The sequence below is a fragment of the Lepus europaeus genome, chromosome 13, assembly GCF_033115175.1.
Source record: "Lepus europaeus isolate LE1 chromosome 13, mLepTim1.pri, whole genome shotgun sequence".
Lineage (NCBI taxonomy): Eukaryota > Metazoa > Chordata > Mammalia > Lagomorpha > Leporidae > Lepus > Lepus europaeus.
This window is the reverse complement of record NC_084839.1, coordinates 70,410,029-70,429,036: the sequence shown is the minus strand read 5'-3', so window position 1 is coordinate 70,429,036 and position 19,008 is coordinate 70,410,029. Positions and strand designations below refer to the sequence as shown.

The window sequence follows — 19,008 nt, the reverse complement described above, 5'->3', positions numbered from 1 at the left end:
GCAGCAGAATGGTTTCCCAACATTATTCTGCTGTCCTCCAGTTTCAACCTGGTGTAGTGGCCTGGTGTAGTGGGTTAGGGTTAGGGTTAGGGTTAGGGTTAGGGTTAGGGTTAGGGTTAGGGTTAGGGTTAGGGTTAGGACACCCTTAAAAACAATTCACGGCTGGCGCTGTGGCTCAACAGGCTAATTCTCCGCCTAGCGGCACCAGCACACCAGGTTCTAGTCCCGATCGGGGTGCCGGATTCTGTGCTGGTTGCCCCTCTTCCAGGCCAGCTCTCTGCTGTGGCCAGGGAGTGCAGTGGAGGATGGCCCAAGTGCTTGGGCCCTGCACCCCATGGGAGACCAGGAGAAGCACCTGGCTCCTGCCTTTGGATCAGCGCGGTGCGCCAGCTGCAGCGTGCCGGCTGCGGCAGCCACTGGAAGGTGAACCAACGGCAAAAGGAAGACCTTTCTCTCTGTCTGCCTCTCTCTCTCTCTCTCACTGTCCACTCTGCCTGTCAAAAATAAAAAAAAAAAAATTAAAAAAAAAAAAAACAATTCATGCCTTAGTGCCTAGAACTGGTGACGTGCTACCTTCTATTGCAAAGGTGAACTTTGCAGATATGGTTAAGATAAGGATTTTGAGGAGACGATCCTGGATCACCCAGGTGGGCCCAATGAAATTGATCACAAGGGTCCCTATAAAAGAGGGCCAAAGGCAAATGAGATATTACAATGAAGGCAGGAGCCAGAGTAATGCAGCTCCAAGCCAAGGAATTCTGGCAGCATCTAGAAGCCAGAAAGGGCCAGAAACAGAGTCCCCTCTAAGGCTCCAGAAGGAACACAGTTCTGTTGACCCCTTGATTTTAGCCCAGTGAGACACGTTCCAAACTTCTGATTTCCAGAACTGCAGGATAACAAATTGGTGTGGCTTAAAATCATTAAATTCATGATAATTTTTTAGAACAGCAATAGGCAGCTAGATTATACCTAATGAATCCCAGTTCAAACTCTTCACATCTATGTGCCCCTATAAATACCTACAGATAAAAGCCAGAGGAAGCACATCATCTGGGAACTCAGGGGAGGGATGGTGTCAATCATTTTGTACACTTTAGTTGAAGGGCAGGTGACATAAAATGAATTATGGTTATTATCTATGAATCCTTCCCCTTCCTCCCTCTAAAGACACATACATTGAAGCTTAGTGCTGTTTATTCTCTAAAACATGATCTGAGGAGTGAGTTATATGTGAGTTCTTTCTAAACTAAACTTCTCAAGTGTTCATCATAAACTTTTACCAAGTTGAAGTCCCCTTCTGTACATAACCAAGAGCAAAGTTTGGATCACACACTTCCACTCAGAGAAACACAGAAGTAGCTAATAATATTCTTCCAGCGATTTTTGAGTAGTGCTGCCTTTGTAGGACACAATCTGCCTCTGGAGGAAGACTCTGAAACACATCTCACCTGCAACACTAACACAAGTCCATCTTGAGCCTTCCCTTGTGAGTGCACAGGAAGATCAAGAGGTACTCAGAGGTCATTTGTAGGATTCAGGAAGAAAACTCAAAGAGAAAAAGGCATCAGATCACTATCATTTGGAGAGAAAGGTTATTATTATAATACACATAAAGGAAGGTAAAATAAGCTAAATGGAAATGTTTAAATTAAAATCTACTAACATGAAAAACAGGGGCCAAACAGTGGCATAGTAGGTTAAGTCTCCACCTAAGCGCCAGCATCCCATATCCGCGCTGGTTGACATCCTGCCTGCTCCACTTATGATCCAGCTCCCTGCTGGTGGCCTGAGAAGGCAGTAGAATATGGCCCAAGTGCTTAGGTCCTCTGCACCCATGTGGGAGACCAGCCCCAGCCACTGCAGTCATCCAGGGAATGAACCAGCAGATGGAATCAATCAATTAATCTCTCTCTCTCTCTCTGTCTCTCCGTGTGTGTGTGTGTGTGTGTGTGGCTCTGCCTTTCAAATAAATAAATCTTTATTTAAAAAAAAAAAAAGAATCTATACTGTAGTGGTTCTCCTCCCAATCGTGGAGGTCTTTTTACAATGCATATTCCCAGACCTGACCCTAGTGCCACAGAATCAAATCTTCGCAGTTGGGAACCTAAAATGTAAGTCCACCATATGCAATGTGTACAAAATGATGCAACCACATGGTGTGACCCTGCAAATGTATAGCCTTTGAAAACTGTAAGTTTTTCTACTGCACAGCCAGGAATCAATCTCTGCATTACTCTTCCCTTTGATGGGCGCCTACTGCAGTGGCTAAGTACATATGAACCTTGAAGTCAGACTGTCTCAGCTTCCCCATTTTCTAGCAGGTAATCTTTTTTTTATTGATTTTTTTTTAATTTTGTTTAATGAACATAAATTTCCAAAGTACAGCTTATGGATTACAATAGCTTCCCCCCCGCCATAACTTCCCTCCCACCCACCACACTCCCCTCTCCCACCCCCTCTCCTCTTCCATTCACATCAAGATTAATTTTCAATCCTCTTTATATACAGAAGATCAATTTAGCATATTTTAAGTAAAGATTTCAACAGTTTGCACCCACACAGAAACACAAAGTGTAAAATACTATTTGAGTACTATAGATTAATTAAACACCTAAGAATAATTGTGTATTAATTACAGAGTTCAACCAATAGTTTTAAGTAGAACATAAAAAAATACTAAAAGGGTAAAGTATTAAGTTCTTTTTTTTTCTTGTTTTTTTGTTATATAGTTATTATTTCTTTTTATTTAATAAATGTGAATTTACAAAGTGCAACTTTTGTATTGTTATGTCCCCTCCACAACCTCCCTCCCTCCCATGGCCCTCCCCTCTCCCACTCCCTCTCCCATCCCGCCCTTCATCGAGTTTCATTTTCAATTACCTTCATATACTGAAGATCAACTTAGTATATACTAAGCAAGGATTTCAACAGGCTGCACTCACACAACCGCACAAGGTATAGGGTATTGTTCGACTAGTAGTGTTTTTAAGTTTCATAGTAAAACACATTAAGGACAGAGATCCTACGTGGGGAGCATGTACCCAGTGACTCCCGTTGTTGATTTAACAATTGGCACTCTTATTTATGACGTCAGCAATCACCCGAGACTCTTGCTATGAGCTGTCTAGGCTATGGAAGCCCCTTGAGTTCACTGACTCTGAACTTGTTTAGTCAAGGCCGTGTCACAGTGGAGGTTCCTTCCTCCCTTCAGAGAAAGGCGCTTCTCCCCTTGATGGCCTGTTCCTTCTGCTGGGGTCTTGTTCACCAGGGTCTTTCATTTAGATTGTTTTTTGCCACCGTGTTATGGCTTTCCATGCCTGTGAGACTCTCATGGACCTTTTAGCCAGATCCGAATGTCCCAAGGGTTGATTCTGAGGCAGGAATGCTGTTTTGGGTGTTTGCCATTCTATGAGTCTCTAGCAGGTAATCTTAAGTAAGTTAGCTGACATCACTGTGTATCTTTTCTTATCTCCAAATGGGACAATGATAATACAAGGTACTTCAAAAAATGTCTGTGGAAAATGAAGTTAAAAGGTAAGTTTATTCGGGCACAAGAATTTTTGAAAAATGCATAGAAAGGGTCTTAAAAAGTTCTTAAATAATGCTTATTATATAGAAATTATACATGAATTTGAAACTTTCTTGTACCCAAATAAACTTTTAATTCCATTTTCTAATAATTTTTTTGCAGAGTCCTCATGTATACCTACCTCATAGGATTCTGAAGAGATTCAAACAAGATGATTTTCAGAGAATCTGTATGATGATCTGGCACACAGCAACCATTCACGAGATGCTAGGGACTAGTATTATTTTTCCAGATCTGTGAGCAAAGACTGAAGAAATTTCACTCAATCAGCTTGATGAAAATGCCTTTTAACAAATTGAAGTTCCTTTCTGTTTCTGGTTCACCAAGAGTTTTTAATCACAGATGGGTGTTGAATTTTCTCAAATGCTTTTTCTGCATCTACTGAGATGACCATTGATTTTCTCTCTTCCTCTGTTAATGTGGTTATTGTATTGAATGTTTTTAATGTTAAACCAAACTGACATTCCTGGGATTAAACACTGCTTGTTCGTGTTATGTTACACCCTTTTTGACATTGTTGGATTTGATTTTTTTAATTGTCAAGAATTTTTGAGGTTTTGTTCAGAAGGATCATTAGTCTCCTTCTTTTGCAACATTTGTCTTGTTTTGATATCAGAATACTGCTGGCCTAATCAAATGAGTTGGGAAATACTCCTTATGTATACAGTTGATTTTTTTTTTTCTTCTTTAATTGTTTGCAAGAAACCATTTGGGCATGGAGTTTTCTTGTAGGAATGTTTTAAATTATTTTTTCAATTTACTGATAAATGCAGAGCCCGTGGCCAAGGCTTACCTCACAGAAGTACGCTGCTCACAGGACCCAGGACCTCAGCTCAGATTCCAGCTGAGCTGAAGAGTGACTACCTTCAGGTGTGAATGTGAGTGCAGCTCTCCCACCAGCTTGCCTGGGGGCAAATGGGGCAGAGATGAGCCAGAAGGCTGTAATTAGATCCACTTGGGCCCCAGCAGAGACCACAGGTGCAGTTGAGCACATTGGATATTGCACAACTCTAAGGGGCCCTATTTGCATCAGAAATGTCATAATTTGCTGCAACAATTTTCCAACATATATCAGGAAAGGCTCTGTAGGAAGGTATGCTGGCCTCAAAAGACCAGGGAGGCCTACAGCAACCTTGAAAGATTTCCTGTGCCCAAGACAAGAGAGCCAACCAATTCATTCGTTCAGTGGTTCAACAAATATAGACTGTGGGCCTCCTATGTATCAGATATTGTTCTAGGAGCTGCTTTCTCCTGGAACATGTTAATGGGAAAAATCTTATCTCAAACTTAACCCAGATATATTATGGGGTCAAAACACAACTGATACAAATTGTAAATACAAAACAAAAGTCCTCAAAAGTCCTTAATGCTCCCCTAACCCCAAACTTGGGTCTCCAGACCCCCTAGGGGTACACAATCTTTCTGTGTTTTGGAGAGGGTCTTTACTTTAAGGGAATAGCTATCTACAACAATATCATAAGTTTACAGAAGTTAGCCATTAACTATAGGATATACGTTTTTTTCAAGTACAAACAGAACATTTGCCAAAATTAAAAACACACTAGTCCATAAAATAAATTCTAGTCAATTTTAAATGTTTGAGTCATACAGAATATACCCACTAACCACAGTGGAATTATTTTAGGAAAGAATAGTTAATAAAAAGATAAGTAGAAAAATTTCAAATTATGCAATCTATTTCTGAAAAAAAAAAAAAACTCCTGGATCAAAGGAGAAATCATAATAGAAATCATAAATTACTCTGAGCCTAATGATAATTAAATATGACATACCAAAATGTGTAGATTGCAGCTAAAGTACTATTCAGAGACAAATACTGAGCTTTAAGTGCTTGTACTTAGGGGGGAAAAAAAAGGCTAAAAATCAATTATCTAAGTACATATTTCAAAAGTCAGAAAAAAATAGCAAGCTAATATGCATTCAAAGTGTTTACTGACTGGCATATGGTAAGGAGCATATAACGGTTCACTGTCATCATTATTACCTATCTTAGATAAATAGAGTGTTTACGGTATATGGTACGTGCTACCACAATTTACCAGATTCCTTACATCATAACTGGATGAGGGCTTAAAGCTCATGAACTAATAAAAGAGCAAGTGTATCTGTTGTTGTTGTTTTGGGTTTTCATCGTTTGTTTTGTTGTGGTATCAAAGTAAGTAAAGAGCAATGGTAGCGATGGAAAGACAGACACTCCGGGGAAGCACGTGGCCTAGCATTTAAGCCACTGGCTAGGATGCCCCACATGGAGTGCCTGGATTCGATACTTGCCTGCGGCTCCTGACTCCTGCTAATACAGACCCCGGGAGGCGGCAGTGATGCTGCATCACATAACTAGACCTCAGTGCTGGCACACCTTGGATCAGTCTCCATGGCCCAGATTTTCATTCTCCAGGGTCCTTTTCACCACATGGGGTGTCTCTAACAGGGCTGCCTGGACTTCTCCACATGCAGGGTCAGGTACTTGGAGAATGAAAACAGAACCTGAAAGACCCCATCAGAAGTACTACCATCTCACTTTCCTTGTATTCTGACAGTCAAGGTCAGTCATGGACCAGTCCCACTCATGGCAAAGGGAAATAGACTCCACCTCTTGATGGAAATGAGAACGTCACAGTGAAAAAGCAGGAGGGATTGCTGCCAGCATCTTTGGACACAATGCACCACAGGGACCTTGAGCAACTTATTCCAACTCGCTTGTGCCTCAGTCTTCCCATCTGTACCAGGGACAATAATAGCTCCTAGGCTAAGAGTTCCTGTGAAAATTAAATAAGGAAACAACATGACACATGTAGATGTGTCCAATACAGTGAGTGTCAAACTTGGTGTGTACCAGAATTACCAGAAGGGCCTGTAAGATTCCTGAGGGCCAACCCCCAGAATTTCTGACTGAGTAGACCAGCGGTAAAACCACAAAATTTCCACTTTTAGCAAGCTTCCAGATATAATTTGGGTTTCTCCCCAAATGTTCAAACGCTGGAAGCTTGGTCCCTAGTGTGAGGTGTTGAAAGACAGTGGGACCTTTAAGAAGCAGGGCCTGGTGGGAGTTCATTAGATCATGGGGGCACTACACCAGGAAGGGATTAATGCCTGAGTCTTGGGAGTGAGCTGGTGTTTTAAAAAAAAAAAAATTTTTTTTTTCTTTCTTTCTTCCTTTCATTCTTTCTTTGAAAGCTGGGGCGGGCAGGGAAGAGGGGGAGGGAGGGAGAGAGAGAATATGAATTGATCTTCCATCCACTGGTTCACTCCACAAATGCCAGCAATAGCCAGAGCTGGGCTGAACTGATTCCAGGAGTCCAGAACTCCATCCAGGTCTCCCGCATAGGTGCAAGGGCCCAAGCACCTGGGTCATCATCTGCTGCTTCCCAGGCACATTAGCAGAAAGCTGGAACTCGAACTGGTACTGTCGTATGGTATATCAGCATTAAATTAGCAGCTTAACTCTCAGTGCCACAACTTCATCCCTGGATAGGTGTTTTAAAACTGGTTTATTGGGGCCACTGTACTACAAGAGGTTAAGCCACTGCTTGCAACACCAGCATGCTACATCAGAGTTCAAGTCTCAGCTGCTCTGCTTCCGATCCAGCTCCCTGCTAATATGCCTGGCAAAGTAGCAGAAGATGGCCCAAGTACTTGGGCCCCTGCCACCCATGTGGAAGACCTGATGGAGTTCCTGGCTCCTGGCTTTGTCCCTAACTGTTGCAGCCATATGGGGAGTGAACCAGCAGATGGAAGATCTGTGTGTGTGTGTGTGTGTCTTCCACTCTGTCACTTTGATTTTCAAATAAATAAATAAATCTTAACTGGATTAGCTACCATGAGAGCGGGCTGTTATGATCAAAGCCACTATGCATGTGGGGCCTCTTCCATCCTTGTCACTGGTCATCTGCCACTGCCACACATGCTCCTTTAGGTTCCTGCCACGTGACACCATCTGCCATACCACAACAGCATGAGGACCACACCAGATGCAGACGCCCAGTCATGGACTTATCCACCTCCACAGAGCCTTAGGTATTTTGTTACAGTTACACACCTGGTGTGTTACTAAGACACCAGGTGATCCTGCTGCTACAGGTCTTCGACTACACTATAATTAGCACTGGTGTAGTACACAATGAGCACACGGTAGCCGTTAGCTCTTTTTGTTTTATAAGAAAAGGGAGGAAAGATTATGGGCAGCATGGCTATTTAGACTCTGAAATCACAAGGAAGCAAAATGTGTTGTCTTTCCCCCAACAAAGGAAATAGTTTATGTGTCTTTTATGGGGTGCAAACTGGAACTGAATGAATGGTGGGAGCCTTCAATGGTTTGCCGAGGGCCAGTCAGTGAGAAATCTGTCCCTGAGGAAGTGGGTTTGGAGCTATGCAGCAACAAACGAATAGAATCCTGACAAGGAAGGGGAGTGCCTTCCAGGTAGGGGAAATGCATGAATAAATGTTCATCAGTCACTGTGTGTGCTGTCTAATGATTTTTTTTTTTTTTAAATCAGGCAGCATGGCAGAACTGTAAAGAAAAAAAAAAAAAGATTATTTATTTCTTTGCAAACCCCAGGCCTCAACAGTCCCATTTTTCTCATCAAGAATCAGGATGCCAAGCTTTGTCAGTTCCTGGTATTGCCAGCCGGGGCCTCTCCAAGTTGCCATGGTAACAGAATACCCTCTTGTCTCACAAACTATTCAAAAGAACGAATGCCATGATACTAGGACCACTCCCATTTTTCAGCTGAATTTCTTTGGAAACACATGTTCTCAGGATCAAGGAGAAAGGTCTGAGCTGGGCCTTCATCTGTGGGTAACCCTTGTTAGAAATCTGACCCCTCATGTTCGGAAGCAACGTGTGACTTTGTATTTCAGCTCTGGGAGAACTTGATTTTTTTTTTTTTTAAACATTTATTTTATTTATCTGAAAAGTCGAGTTACAAAGGTGGGGAGGGGGGAGACAGACTTTTCATCTACTGGTTCACTCCTCAAATGGTGGAAAAGGCCAGGCCAAACCCAGGAGTCAGGAATTCCTTTTTTTTTTTTTTTTTGGACAGGCAGAGTGGATAGTGAGGGAGAGAGACAGACAGAAAGGTCTTCCTTTTTGCCGTTGGTTCACCCTCCAATGGCCACTGCAGCCGGCACATTGTGCTGATCCAAAGCCAGGAGCCAGGTGCTTCTCCTGGTCTCCCATGCGGGTGCAGGGCCCAAGGACTTGGGCCATCCTCCACTGCCTTCCCGGACCATAGCAGAGAGCTGGCCTGGAAGAGGGGCAACCGGGATAGAATCTGGTGCCCCAACCAGGACTAGAACCCGGTGTGCTGGCGCCGCAAGGCGGAGGATTAGCCTGTTAAGCCACGGCGCCGGCCAGGAGTCAGGAATTCTATCTATGTCTCCCACATGCGTGGCAGGGGTCCAAGCACTTGAGTCATCTTCCACTGCTTTTCTAGGTGCATTAGCTGGGAGCTGGGCTGGAAGTGGAGCAGTCAGGACTCGAAACAGCACACTGATACGGGATGCCAGCATCACATGTGGCAGCTTAATCCACTGCGCCCCAACACCAGCCCCAATAACTTGATTTTTGCATATTTTTGAATGTCCCTGTTTCTAGGGTGACATTCATCCTCCTGCTCAACAAAGTCCACAGACCAGGAAAAGGAAAGCACCGTTTACCTACCTGCTGATGCTGTACAGATTACTTGCATTTCTGTAGAGTTGGTTCTCATGTTTTCCCATCAACTAATCTAACTTAGGAGAATCTTCAAAGCTGTGTTATTTGCTTCATCTATGCCGGTGGTTCTCACATGCATGAGAGCCCCCTGAAGGGCTTCTTAACACACTGATGGCTGAGCCCTTCTCCAGCCTTTCTGGCTCAGCAGGTCTGCAATGGGCTCTGAGCATCTCTATCTCTTACAAAGGCCCACATGATGCTGATGATGCCGAGCGCCTGTGATGAGGGGAGTGGATGCGGCACGGGGATTTGCATGAGGGTGGGGGAGTCACTGTCAACAATTTGAGAAACGAGAAGCGCTAATGGTCACTGAAGCTAGTTAGTAAGCCATCAAAGAGCAACAATTTGCAAATGTCTGAAATACAGCTCTGGTCAGCCAGGGCTGGGGAAGGGATGCAGGGATCCCATGGTATGTGGAGAGAAGTAGAAGATCCTGCACATCTGCATGCCTCCTCTCCCCAGCTAAATCACTGGGGCACCTTAGGGAAGTCATTAAAGTTCTCTAAGTCTCTTCTTTACTGAATAATAACCACAGGAATAGCCCCTTACTTAACCTCGCAAAGTTATTGTTCCAATTAATGAGACAAAGTGTGTGAGGCTACCATGTCAGGGGAGACCAGCATGTCAGGAGTGCTGCAGCAAGAACTAATCATTTTTACAAACGTTGTAGTGAAATTCTAACCATCCTGCAAGGGCACCTCAAATCTTAGATCCTCAGGGGTCTGTCCCCTGATCCTCATAGACAGAATGGATCCTTTTCTCCACAGTTTCCACATTGCTTGGTTTATACCTCTGTGTTGACAATTTCGGTTAGATGTAAAGTGCATAAGTTGCATGTCTATCACCCTCAAAGAAGAGCTCCTTAAATCAGCCTGCAGACCTTTTTTCACCTTCCTGGGCCCCATATCCCAACTTCGATCTTAACACAGTGTTACTTACTTTGGGGCATTCAACAAATACTTGTTTGTATTAACAAACATGAAAGTTAAAATTTCATGTCCTTGACTTCCAGGTAAATAGCAATACACAGTATCTCCCATACAAACTCACCATACCAAAATATACAGATATGATACATAAGCTATTTTTAAATTAATGTTACAATGTTTGTGTGTATATACAAGGGAACATCAAAAGGTTTGTTGGAAAATGGAATTAAAATATAAATTATTTTGCTACAAGGTAGTTTGAAATGCATTCATAGTTTGGTTTTTTTGTTTTTTGATTTTTTTTCCTTTTAAGCAGAAAGAAAGACACAGATCTCCCATGTGCCAGTTCATTCCCCAAGTGCTTGCAACAGCCACAAAGTCAAGAGCCAGGAGTTCAGTCCAGGCCTCCCAAATGGCTGGCAGAGACTCAGTTATCTGCGCCATCACCTGTTACCTCCCAGACTGCACAGTCACAGGACCTGGAATTAGGAGCGGGGCAGGACTCAAGCACAGGCCCTCTGATCCTGGATGCAAGCATCCCAAATGGCATCTTAACCACTACACCAAATGTCTGTCCCTCCTCTCACACTTTTTTTTTAAAGATTTTATTTATTTCTTTAACAGGTAGAGTTACAGACAATGAGAGAGAGACAGGCAGAGAGAAAGGTCTTCCTTCCATTGGTTCACTCCTCAAATGGCCACAATGGCCGGAACTACACCGATCCGCAGCCAGAAGCCAAGAGCTTCTTCTGGGTCTCCCATGGGGGTGCAGGGGCCCAAGCACTTGGGCCATCATTGACTGCTTTCCCAGGCCACAGCAGAGAGCTAGGCTGGAAGAGGAACAACCGGGACTAGAACCAGCACCCGTATGGGATGTCGGCGCCACAGGTGGAGGATTAACCTACTGTGCCATGGCACCGGCCCTCATACTTTTTTCATAATATGCATTTTTCATAAATTTTTTGAGGACCCCTTGTATAAACACATATACGTATACACGTACATACACATACACCCACTCTCTCTCTCACACACACACACACACAGATTGCTATATTCTGAATGTTTTGTCCCCTTGAAGCCATGCAGGAGTTTAATCCCCAAGATCTTTCATTAGTGGTATTAAGAGGGTGTAAACTCAACCCAACTATGTTGTTTAGAGGCAGGACCTTTAACAAGACACTGTGGCAAAAAAGATCTACATGAAGGATCTCTGTGAGTGAGACCCCACTGGAAAGAAGGGGCCATAAAAGAAGGATGTACTTTGCTCTTAAAGGAGGAAAGAAATTCCACTTTGCTATGGGCCTGTGTAAATACAGACAGAGTTTGTGGACTCACAGGTTTCCATAGCCTTGGCAGCTCGTGACAAGAGCCTTGAGTTATCACTGATGTCATAAATAAGAGTGTCAATTGTTAAATCAATGACAGGAGTCACTGTGCACTTGCTCCCCATGTAGGACTTCTGTCCTTAATGAGTTATACTATGAGAATTAACTGTAAAACTTGTTTTCAAGCAGTACTGTATACTTTGTGTGTCTGTATGGGTCCAAATTGTGGAAATCTTTACTTAGGATAGAGTTGGTCTTCTGTATATAAAGTTAATTAAAATTGAAACTTAATGAAGAATGGGATGGGAGAGGGAATAGGAGGTGAGATGGGAGTGGGGGTGGGAGGGCGGGTATTCATTAAATAACAGCTTTCTTCAAAAAAAAAAAAAAAAGAGGTGGGGCCTTTGGAAAGTAACTACATAAGTATTAGATTAGGCCATTAGGGTAGGGCCCCCATGATTGAATCCTGATAGCTTTATAAGGAAGAGGAGAGCAGGCAGACACATAGACATACACACACACTCCTTTATCTCTTGCCATGTAATGCTCTACACTGTCTCAAACTCTACCAGTAAGAAAGCCATCACCAGATTTGAGCCTAGATCTTGTACTTCCAGAACCATGGACAAAAATAAGCCTAGTTAGCGTGTCTTATATAGTTCATTATACTAACAGAAAACTAGCAGACACATGTGAATACACATATAGATCTATATGTATATATACAGACACACATAATAGTGAACTCAATAAATTAATCATTATGACCCACATGGCTAGACTGAGCTGAACTTCCAAATCTGGGAACCAGGGAGAACCACACAGGTATCCAGAATTTAGACTTTTTGAAAGATGGAAGCCAGCTTGGTAGTGAGCTACTCTCATTCCCAAACCAAAACCAGCTCCCAAGATGGCACAAAGACACACAGCTGAGGTCCCTTTTGTTAATATGGCTATTAATAGGATTAAGTGGGGTTCCGGCCACAAGGATTAGTGAGAATTTGAATAATGGTTTCGGCCACCTCAGCCACTAGAATTCTGCAACCACAAAACAGAACCCCATCCCTCCTCTTTATTTCTTGAGGATATCAGTTAGAGAAAAAGTCGAGAAAATGAGGAGCAAATACCAGTAATTTTCACAAATTTCATCCTGGAATGACTGGATAGCTTGACTAATCAGGAGACTTCCATACCCTGCTGGCATCTTGGCTGGCCAAGAGGGAAAGCTTGATGTTATGAACAAATGTAAATACCTTACCAAGGGTCTTAGCCACAAGCTTAGAAGAGAGTATCGCTCAGCTGCACTCAAGCCTAGCACCAGCTCAACTGTACAGTCCTAAGCACAATGAGGCTCACTCCTCTGTATCTGTCTGTGTATTTATCTATCTATAGATCTATAGGTATATATTCAAGTTTGTGGACAATGGAACTAAAACTTGTTTATTTCTGAAATCTGTGCATAGTTATTTGATACTTTGCATTTTCCACAAACTTTTTGAAGACCCCTTGTATGTATGTACCTCAGGAAACATCTGGCTGCATGTTTACCTGGAATCCTTGGCATGGGCACAGAGGGGAAGATTCCAATAGGAAACAGGCAGTGCTGGCAGCAGAAGTTTAAGATAAAGTAAAAGAGGCACACATTTCAGGTGACCCAGCCATAGACTTCTAGCCGGAGGAAGCCATGGCTGGACCAAGGAAGAGTAGACACAGCCTTGGGAAACTGACTGTACCTTCTGCCCATCCTTCTTGTCCACAGTCTCCTGTGGAGTGATGACCTCCACAGTGCCCCCTCCTGCCAGGGTATGCAGTATCCATACGCATAAGTCTCCAATGAGTTTTGTTTTTAAGAGATTTTCTTTGAATTTATGGCACATAAAGCAAAGACCAACCATGGATAGATAGGCCTCTGGGGCCCTAACCTGAGAACCAGGATTCTTTCTTCCTTCTTACTCCACTTTTGTCCTCTTGAATGTCAAAATGAAACAAAAATATTTAAACAGAACTTTCAAATCCAATTTACATTTTAAATATTTTAATCAACCTAGGGATCTGTCATCTGAAGTTAAACACAACATTATTATTGTGTAAATATTCCCAGAAATGCATTTCCTCTTTTAAAACAGGAAAAATAAAATGCCTAAGAGGGCTTTCATTTGTAACTGTCACTCAACACTTGTAAGGTCAGCAGGATAAATGGGTTATGGAGAACTGTCTTTGTTTATGTTCCACACCCTCAGTGTCTATCCACCTAAAATAATTTTGCTCTCTGCTATAAAATGTAAAGAACAAAAGTTTTCTGGCTTTTAAAGGGCATTTCTGGTGACAATCAGTATGAAAAACTCCTATAAGATTCTCCTCCTAAAATGTCTTAGTTGGAGCCCTGAGTGACATTTAAAATCACTTTGAGCACCCCTGGTCCTGGACTTACCACTTACCCAATGCCAATGGATGTGTCTTTTGCAACCATTCCTATCATCAGATTCATAATCTCTCTTATGTGTCATTTAAGGAAATGGCCAACAGGATGCATGAAATTTGGTGAGTTTTCAGAGCCTTGATTTTTTTATGCTATCAAGTAATTTTAAAGTGGTTTCTTCAAAGCAACCAGATAACAGACTTTTTCTGAATCTGACTCAGACAAAAGATGACAACAGAAAAGCCATGAGAAGGAAGCTCATTGAATATAGGCATGTTTTGATCAGCTACACTTTACCTGGCCTGGAAGCAAAAAGGAAGAGAAAATAAAAACAGGAAGGGATGAATACAGTGAGTAACACTTATTGCTGGACTGCCCCAGAAGAAAGCAGGTTTGATAGCTGTGACACTTGACTTTGTATAGCACCTTAAATTTAAAATGTGGATAAACTTAAAGGCGTATAGATTTAAAGTGTATAGCATTTTAAATTTAAAAGCAATTTTATATGTATTATCTCTTTGTACTCTTCTAGCAAGAGGGCAGGCATGGCTGTTTCCATTCATATTATTGTTGTTATCTCAACTATTAATTCTACTTAATGAAAGCCAAGGTCAAGGCCAGAAGAGTCTGGTAAATCAGCCAATGCACCTCAGGGCACATGGCAGCTCCTCAGAGACTTGCCTGTTTAATGCTTCTCTTTCACACATTTTAGCAGTTGTGTTCTGTCAATACAATAAAATATATTAGGCTGAGTAATTTATGAAAAAAAAAAAAAGGTTTATTTAGTTCACAGTTCTGGAGATTCAGAGCACAAGCCAGCATATACCTGGCTTTCATAAGAGGCCTCATGGGGATGGCATCACAATGATGAAAGCACGTGCAGGAGAGAGAGATCACACGGTGATACAGGGAGCCAGAGGGAAGAGAAGGGCCAGGTCTGCTCTTTTAATAACTTATCACAAAAACTAATTGGAAACCCACAAGAACTACTTAATCCCTTCTGATGACAATGCCCTCTAATGACCTCTCACTAGGCACCACCTCTTATAGGCTTCACCACCTCAACAGAGCCAAACTGGACACCATGCTACCAATACACAAACCACATCTGGACCATGACAAACATGATAAACTACAACTTCCCCCGGGCCCTGCTCAGGGAGCCAGGTTGGGAACTGAGGGGCACTGGAGATTAGACAAGAAGTGAACAAGTAGAGCTGGGCAAAATGGTTCAGGATGTGGGATGTGATGAGCAGGGTCAGGAATGAGCAGCGTCCTCACATGGAGATGGACCAGGCCACTAATCCCACAGCCAGCTGGATAGAGGATGGCTGGACTATGAAGATGTACCCAAGGAAAGTGAACTTTGATGTAAAATGGGGGATCCTACGCTAGCAAACACCCACATACAGTCCCCAGATGAAGGTGTATTAGGATAAACCTCTTTTGGTAGAAGGCAGAGAAAAGTCTCATCATTGTATAAAGTTCAGCTGGACAGCATGGGTCTACACTATGTTTGAAATTATCTAGCAGTAAATGATCACTGGGGCTCCCTCATAACCTGGGCCTTGAAAGCAATGTTGTGACTCTGAGCCAAGTCCTTGGCTGGAAGAGCTAATAAATCTGCTTGTAGGACTCCCACAATTCAGGGAAGACCCTGAATTGGTCCACGGGACAATATTTGCTCACAGAAGAGTAAATGACTAAAAAGGAACCAGCAAGTAAACATTGGAGGGACACCATTTCCTTTTATAGACAATATAATTCAAATTCAAAAGTCCTTTTAGAGCCTGTAGTTCTGCTTCCTACTACCCAGCACTCCATCCTGCTTGGTCCTTAAAATTCTGAGAGAGCCAATTTGCATTACTGATAAGAATAGAGACATGACAAGGAGTTCTCCAAGGAATATCCTGCTCTTTCATCCTCTAGACTTGACCTGGCCCTGAAACTTGAAGTCTCCTGGCCTATGGCTGCACCTGCTCCAGGACATAATGCGTTTCTCACAGAGATCTATGTTTGCTTCTCTCAGAATAAAGGAGGATGGTACCAAAGTTCCACTGCCCATGTATTGGGAATCCAGGTTCAAGGCCACAAATGGGTGCTTGCTAGTGTGGCATCACTCTTTTTTTTTTTTCTCACTAAGCCCCACATTTCTTAAACTTTTCTGGATAGAGCTTCACAACTCAAACCTCCCACAGAACATACTGACCTGCTCAGGAAGATGTCCCATGTGATTTCGCCCCAGCCCAGGAAATGCTTGAACCCACAAAGTTTCAGCAAATGTCAAGACATCAGAGCAAAGCAGTGGTTGGTTTGCAACATTAGCATGAAGGCTGGAGTCACAATGAACCAGGAATGTAAGAACCAGGATATATAAATGATTCAGAAAATGATTTAGAAACCAATGTCAAGGCAAAGATTGAAACATGCTGGGGGGTGGGGGGGAATAACACAGAGATGAATGTTCCAGGAACCAAGAAGGGCACCCAAAATGAAGAGTTCAGGATGCCCAGGGTCATATGCCTACAGCACCATCTCAAAGTCTGGTGTCTGCACTGCCCCTTGGCCGCAACATTCAATCACATCCTAGACCCTATACACACAATCAGTGAAGCCAGAAGCTGCATTTGAGCTTTTCTCTGTTCTCTTCTCATTCCACTAGTCATTTTACTCTCTCATGACCCACCTTTGTTGATCCCCTCCAAGAGCAGATAGGACAAATCCCCAACTTAGACCCAGTTTATGTTGCAACTCACCTATCCGACTATATGAAAACCAAGTCAGAAAATACAAGTACAAAGAGCTTCTACAACCAACACAATGGTGTTCAAGTTAATGCATTCTGCTAATGGTATTAGTCTTCAGTCCCTCATTCAGGATTTATCAATCTTATTTTATACCTGTAGTAACAAGCTTAACTCTTTGGTTTAGCAGTCCAAAGGCAGACGAGAAAATAGGAGACCCACAATTATAAAATGTAAACATAAAATCAACCAACAAAACACAATGTGTGCCATTGGGTACAACATTAGATAGCTCCAACTTATAACAGTAGCATCTGATAGTTAATGTGCAAATAATTAAATTATGTCAAATTTTCTCTGCTTAAGTACAGTATTCCCTTAATCCAATCCAACGCATGCCCCCTTTCCCACAAATGCACACATTTCTCCCTAAGACCTCACCAGCCTGACTCCTGCGATCCCCACCAAAGCCAGCTTTGCCCAAGTCCCACAAAGGAAAGGAGCATTCTGCATTGGCTGTCACTGATTCCCTCAAGCCCTGGGCAAATCCTGCTGGCCCAGAGCTCCATCCTGTACAACCTTCTCAGCTCCACTGGTCACTAGGGGCAAAGCGGATATAGGAGCATCAGTGCCAGATGCCATCTCACAGCCCAGATGCCATCACCTTCTTCCACCTGGTCCAAAGTGCCAATATTATCCAAATACAACTCTGAGCTCCCTGCTCTGAGAGACAGTGTGGGGCTGACTAGCCCCCTGTTGCCCTCTGTGTAGCCCTCCTGAGCTTGGCTGAAGGGCTCTAACACCAGCCATGGTTCTGCATAAATCACTTTTCTTCCTGCTTAGGGCCCACTGGTCCTAAGGTGCCTGTTCCAGTCCAGAGTACTAAGATGGCACGCACAATCTGGGATAACTTGAGAAGAATTTATTAAAGAGGCTATTTTTACAAACGTATGTGTCTTGGTCTGTTTTCGGTTTCTATAACAAAATACTAGAGGCTGGGCAATTTATGAAGAAAAGAAGATTATTTTGACTCACAGTTTTGGAAGTCCAAGAGCATGGTGCTGGCATCTGTTCAGCTTCTGGTGAGGGGCTCATATTGTTCCCTGCATAGCAGAAAAGCATAAGAGCAAGTAGGCACATGAGGAAAGAGTATGTGCGTGCAAGACCAAAAGCCAGAATAGCTAAAGAAGCACAACTCGCTCTCCTGATAACTAATCCACTCTCAAGGTAACTGCATTCATTTCTTCATGAGGGCAGATCTCTGGGACCTAAAATGCCTCTTAATGTCCCCTCTACTTCTCAACAGTTACATAGGGACCAAGCCTCCATATGAATTTTGGTGGAGACAAATCATACCAAACTCTAGCACTGTGGGCAAGGAACTGAGAACTCAAAAAGGGGACTGCAGCATCCCAAAGTCATAATGGCTTCCAGTCACCCTGAGACCTGCAGGGCTAAGGGGACCTTAAGATGGAAAGGCAGAGTGCAGAAGGTGTCTGCCAAGAAATAAGATCTTTGGTCAAGGGACAAAGCAGCCTGGACTGATCCCAAAGAGAGGGAGGAATAAATCTATTGGCTCCCTTCTCCTCCCATCCTCCCCTCTCCTGGGAGGCTCCCCATTGGCTGCACCCAACCAGCAACTGGAGAGCAGGAGGCCCCCAGATGATAACCAGCACGGTGCCTTTGCCCTTCCTAGCTGAGAACCAGTTACCTACATGGTTCTAGGAAATGTGTGCCCAGATTGCTGATAATGCATGCTATCAGGAGGAAAAAAGACTAATCTTTGCCTTAGGCAGGCACTGAGACAGAAACCCAAAGAAGGGAAGGAAGGAAAGAAAGCAGATCAAAAATCTAAGCAAGACAATTCTTTCTGGCCTTATTCTCATGCGCTGGTGCTGATAACAGTTCCTCCCTCCCTCATGGGCTCATCTGCTGACTTCCTACTCAAAAACAGAGCCAGCAGCATATTTTTTTAAAATAAATCTAGGAAGACATAAATAGGAAGTTTATAGAAAAAGAAATACAGATGTTTTAGAAACATGAAAAAATGGCTCAATCTCATTTGTAACTTGTGAACTGTGAAGGTACTATTCCTTTTAACCTCGCATACTGACAAAGATTAAAATATGACAGCACAGTGTCTTCATGGTTATGAGAGTATCAAGTGGAGCAATTTGGATGCTTGTAAATTTAAATTTTACATACCTATTAGTTTAGCATTCTTACTTCTAGAAATTTATTCCACACATACACTCCCATATGCAA

At 42.9% G+C, this 19,008-nt stretch overlaps 1 protein-coding gene across 7 annotated transcripts in view; it reads right to left on the bottom strand.

The window, feature by feature from the left end:
• Positions 1-19,008, bottom strand: part of POLE4 (DNA polymerase epsilon 4, accessory subunit) — a 200,661-nt gene that overhangs the window by 137,140 nt on the left and 44,513 nt on the right. For 6 of the 7 annotated variants that reach the window (XM_062209725.1, XM_062209733.1, XM_062209730.1 and 3 more), the window contains exon 4: positions 17,779-17,846. In XM_062209725.1, the coding sequence (XP_062065709.1) occupies positions 17,779-17,846 (68 nt within the window). Of the gene's footprint in view, positions 1-3,794; positions 3,837-17,778; positions 17,847-19,008 lie in introns of those variants that run through there. The other variant, XM_062209732.1, reaches the window with a different exon arrangement.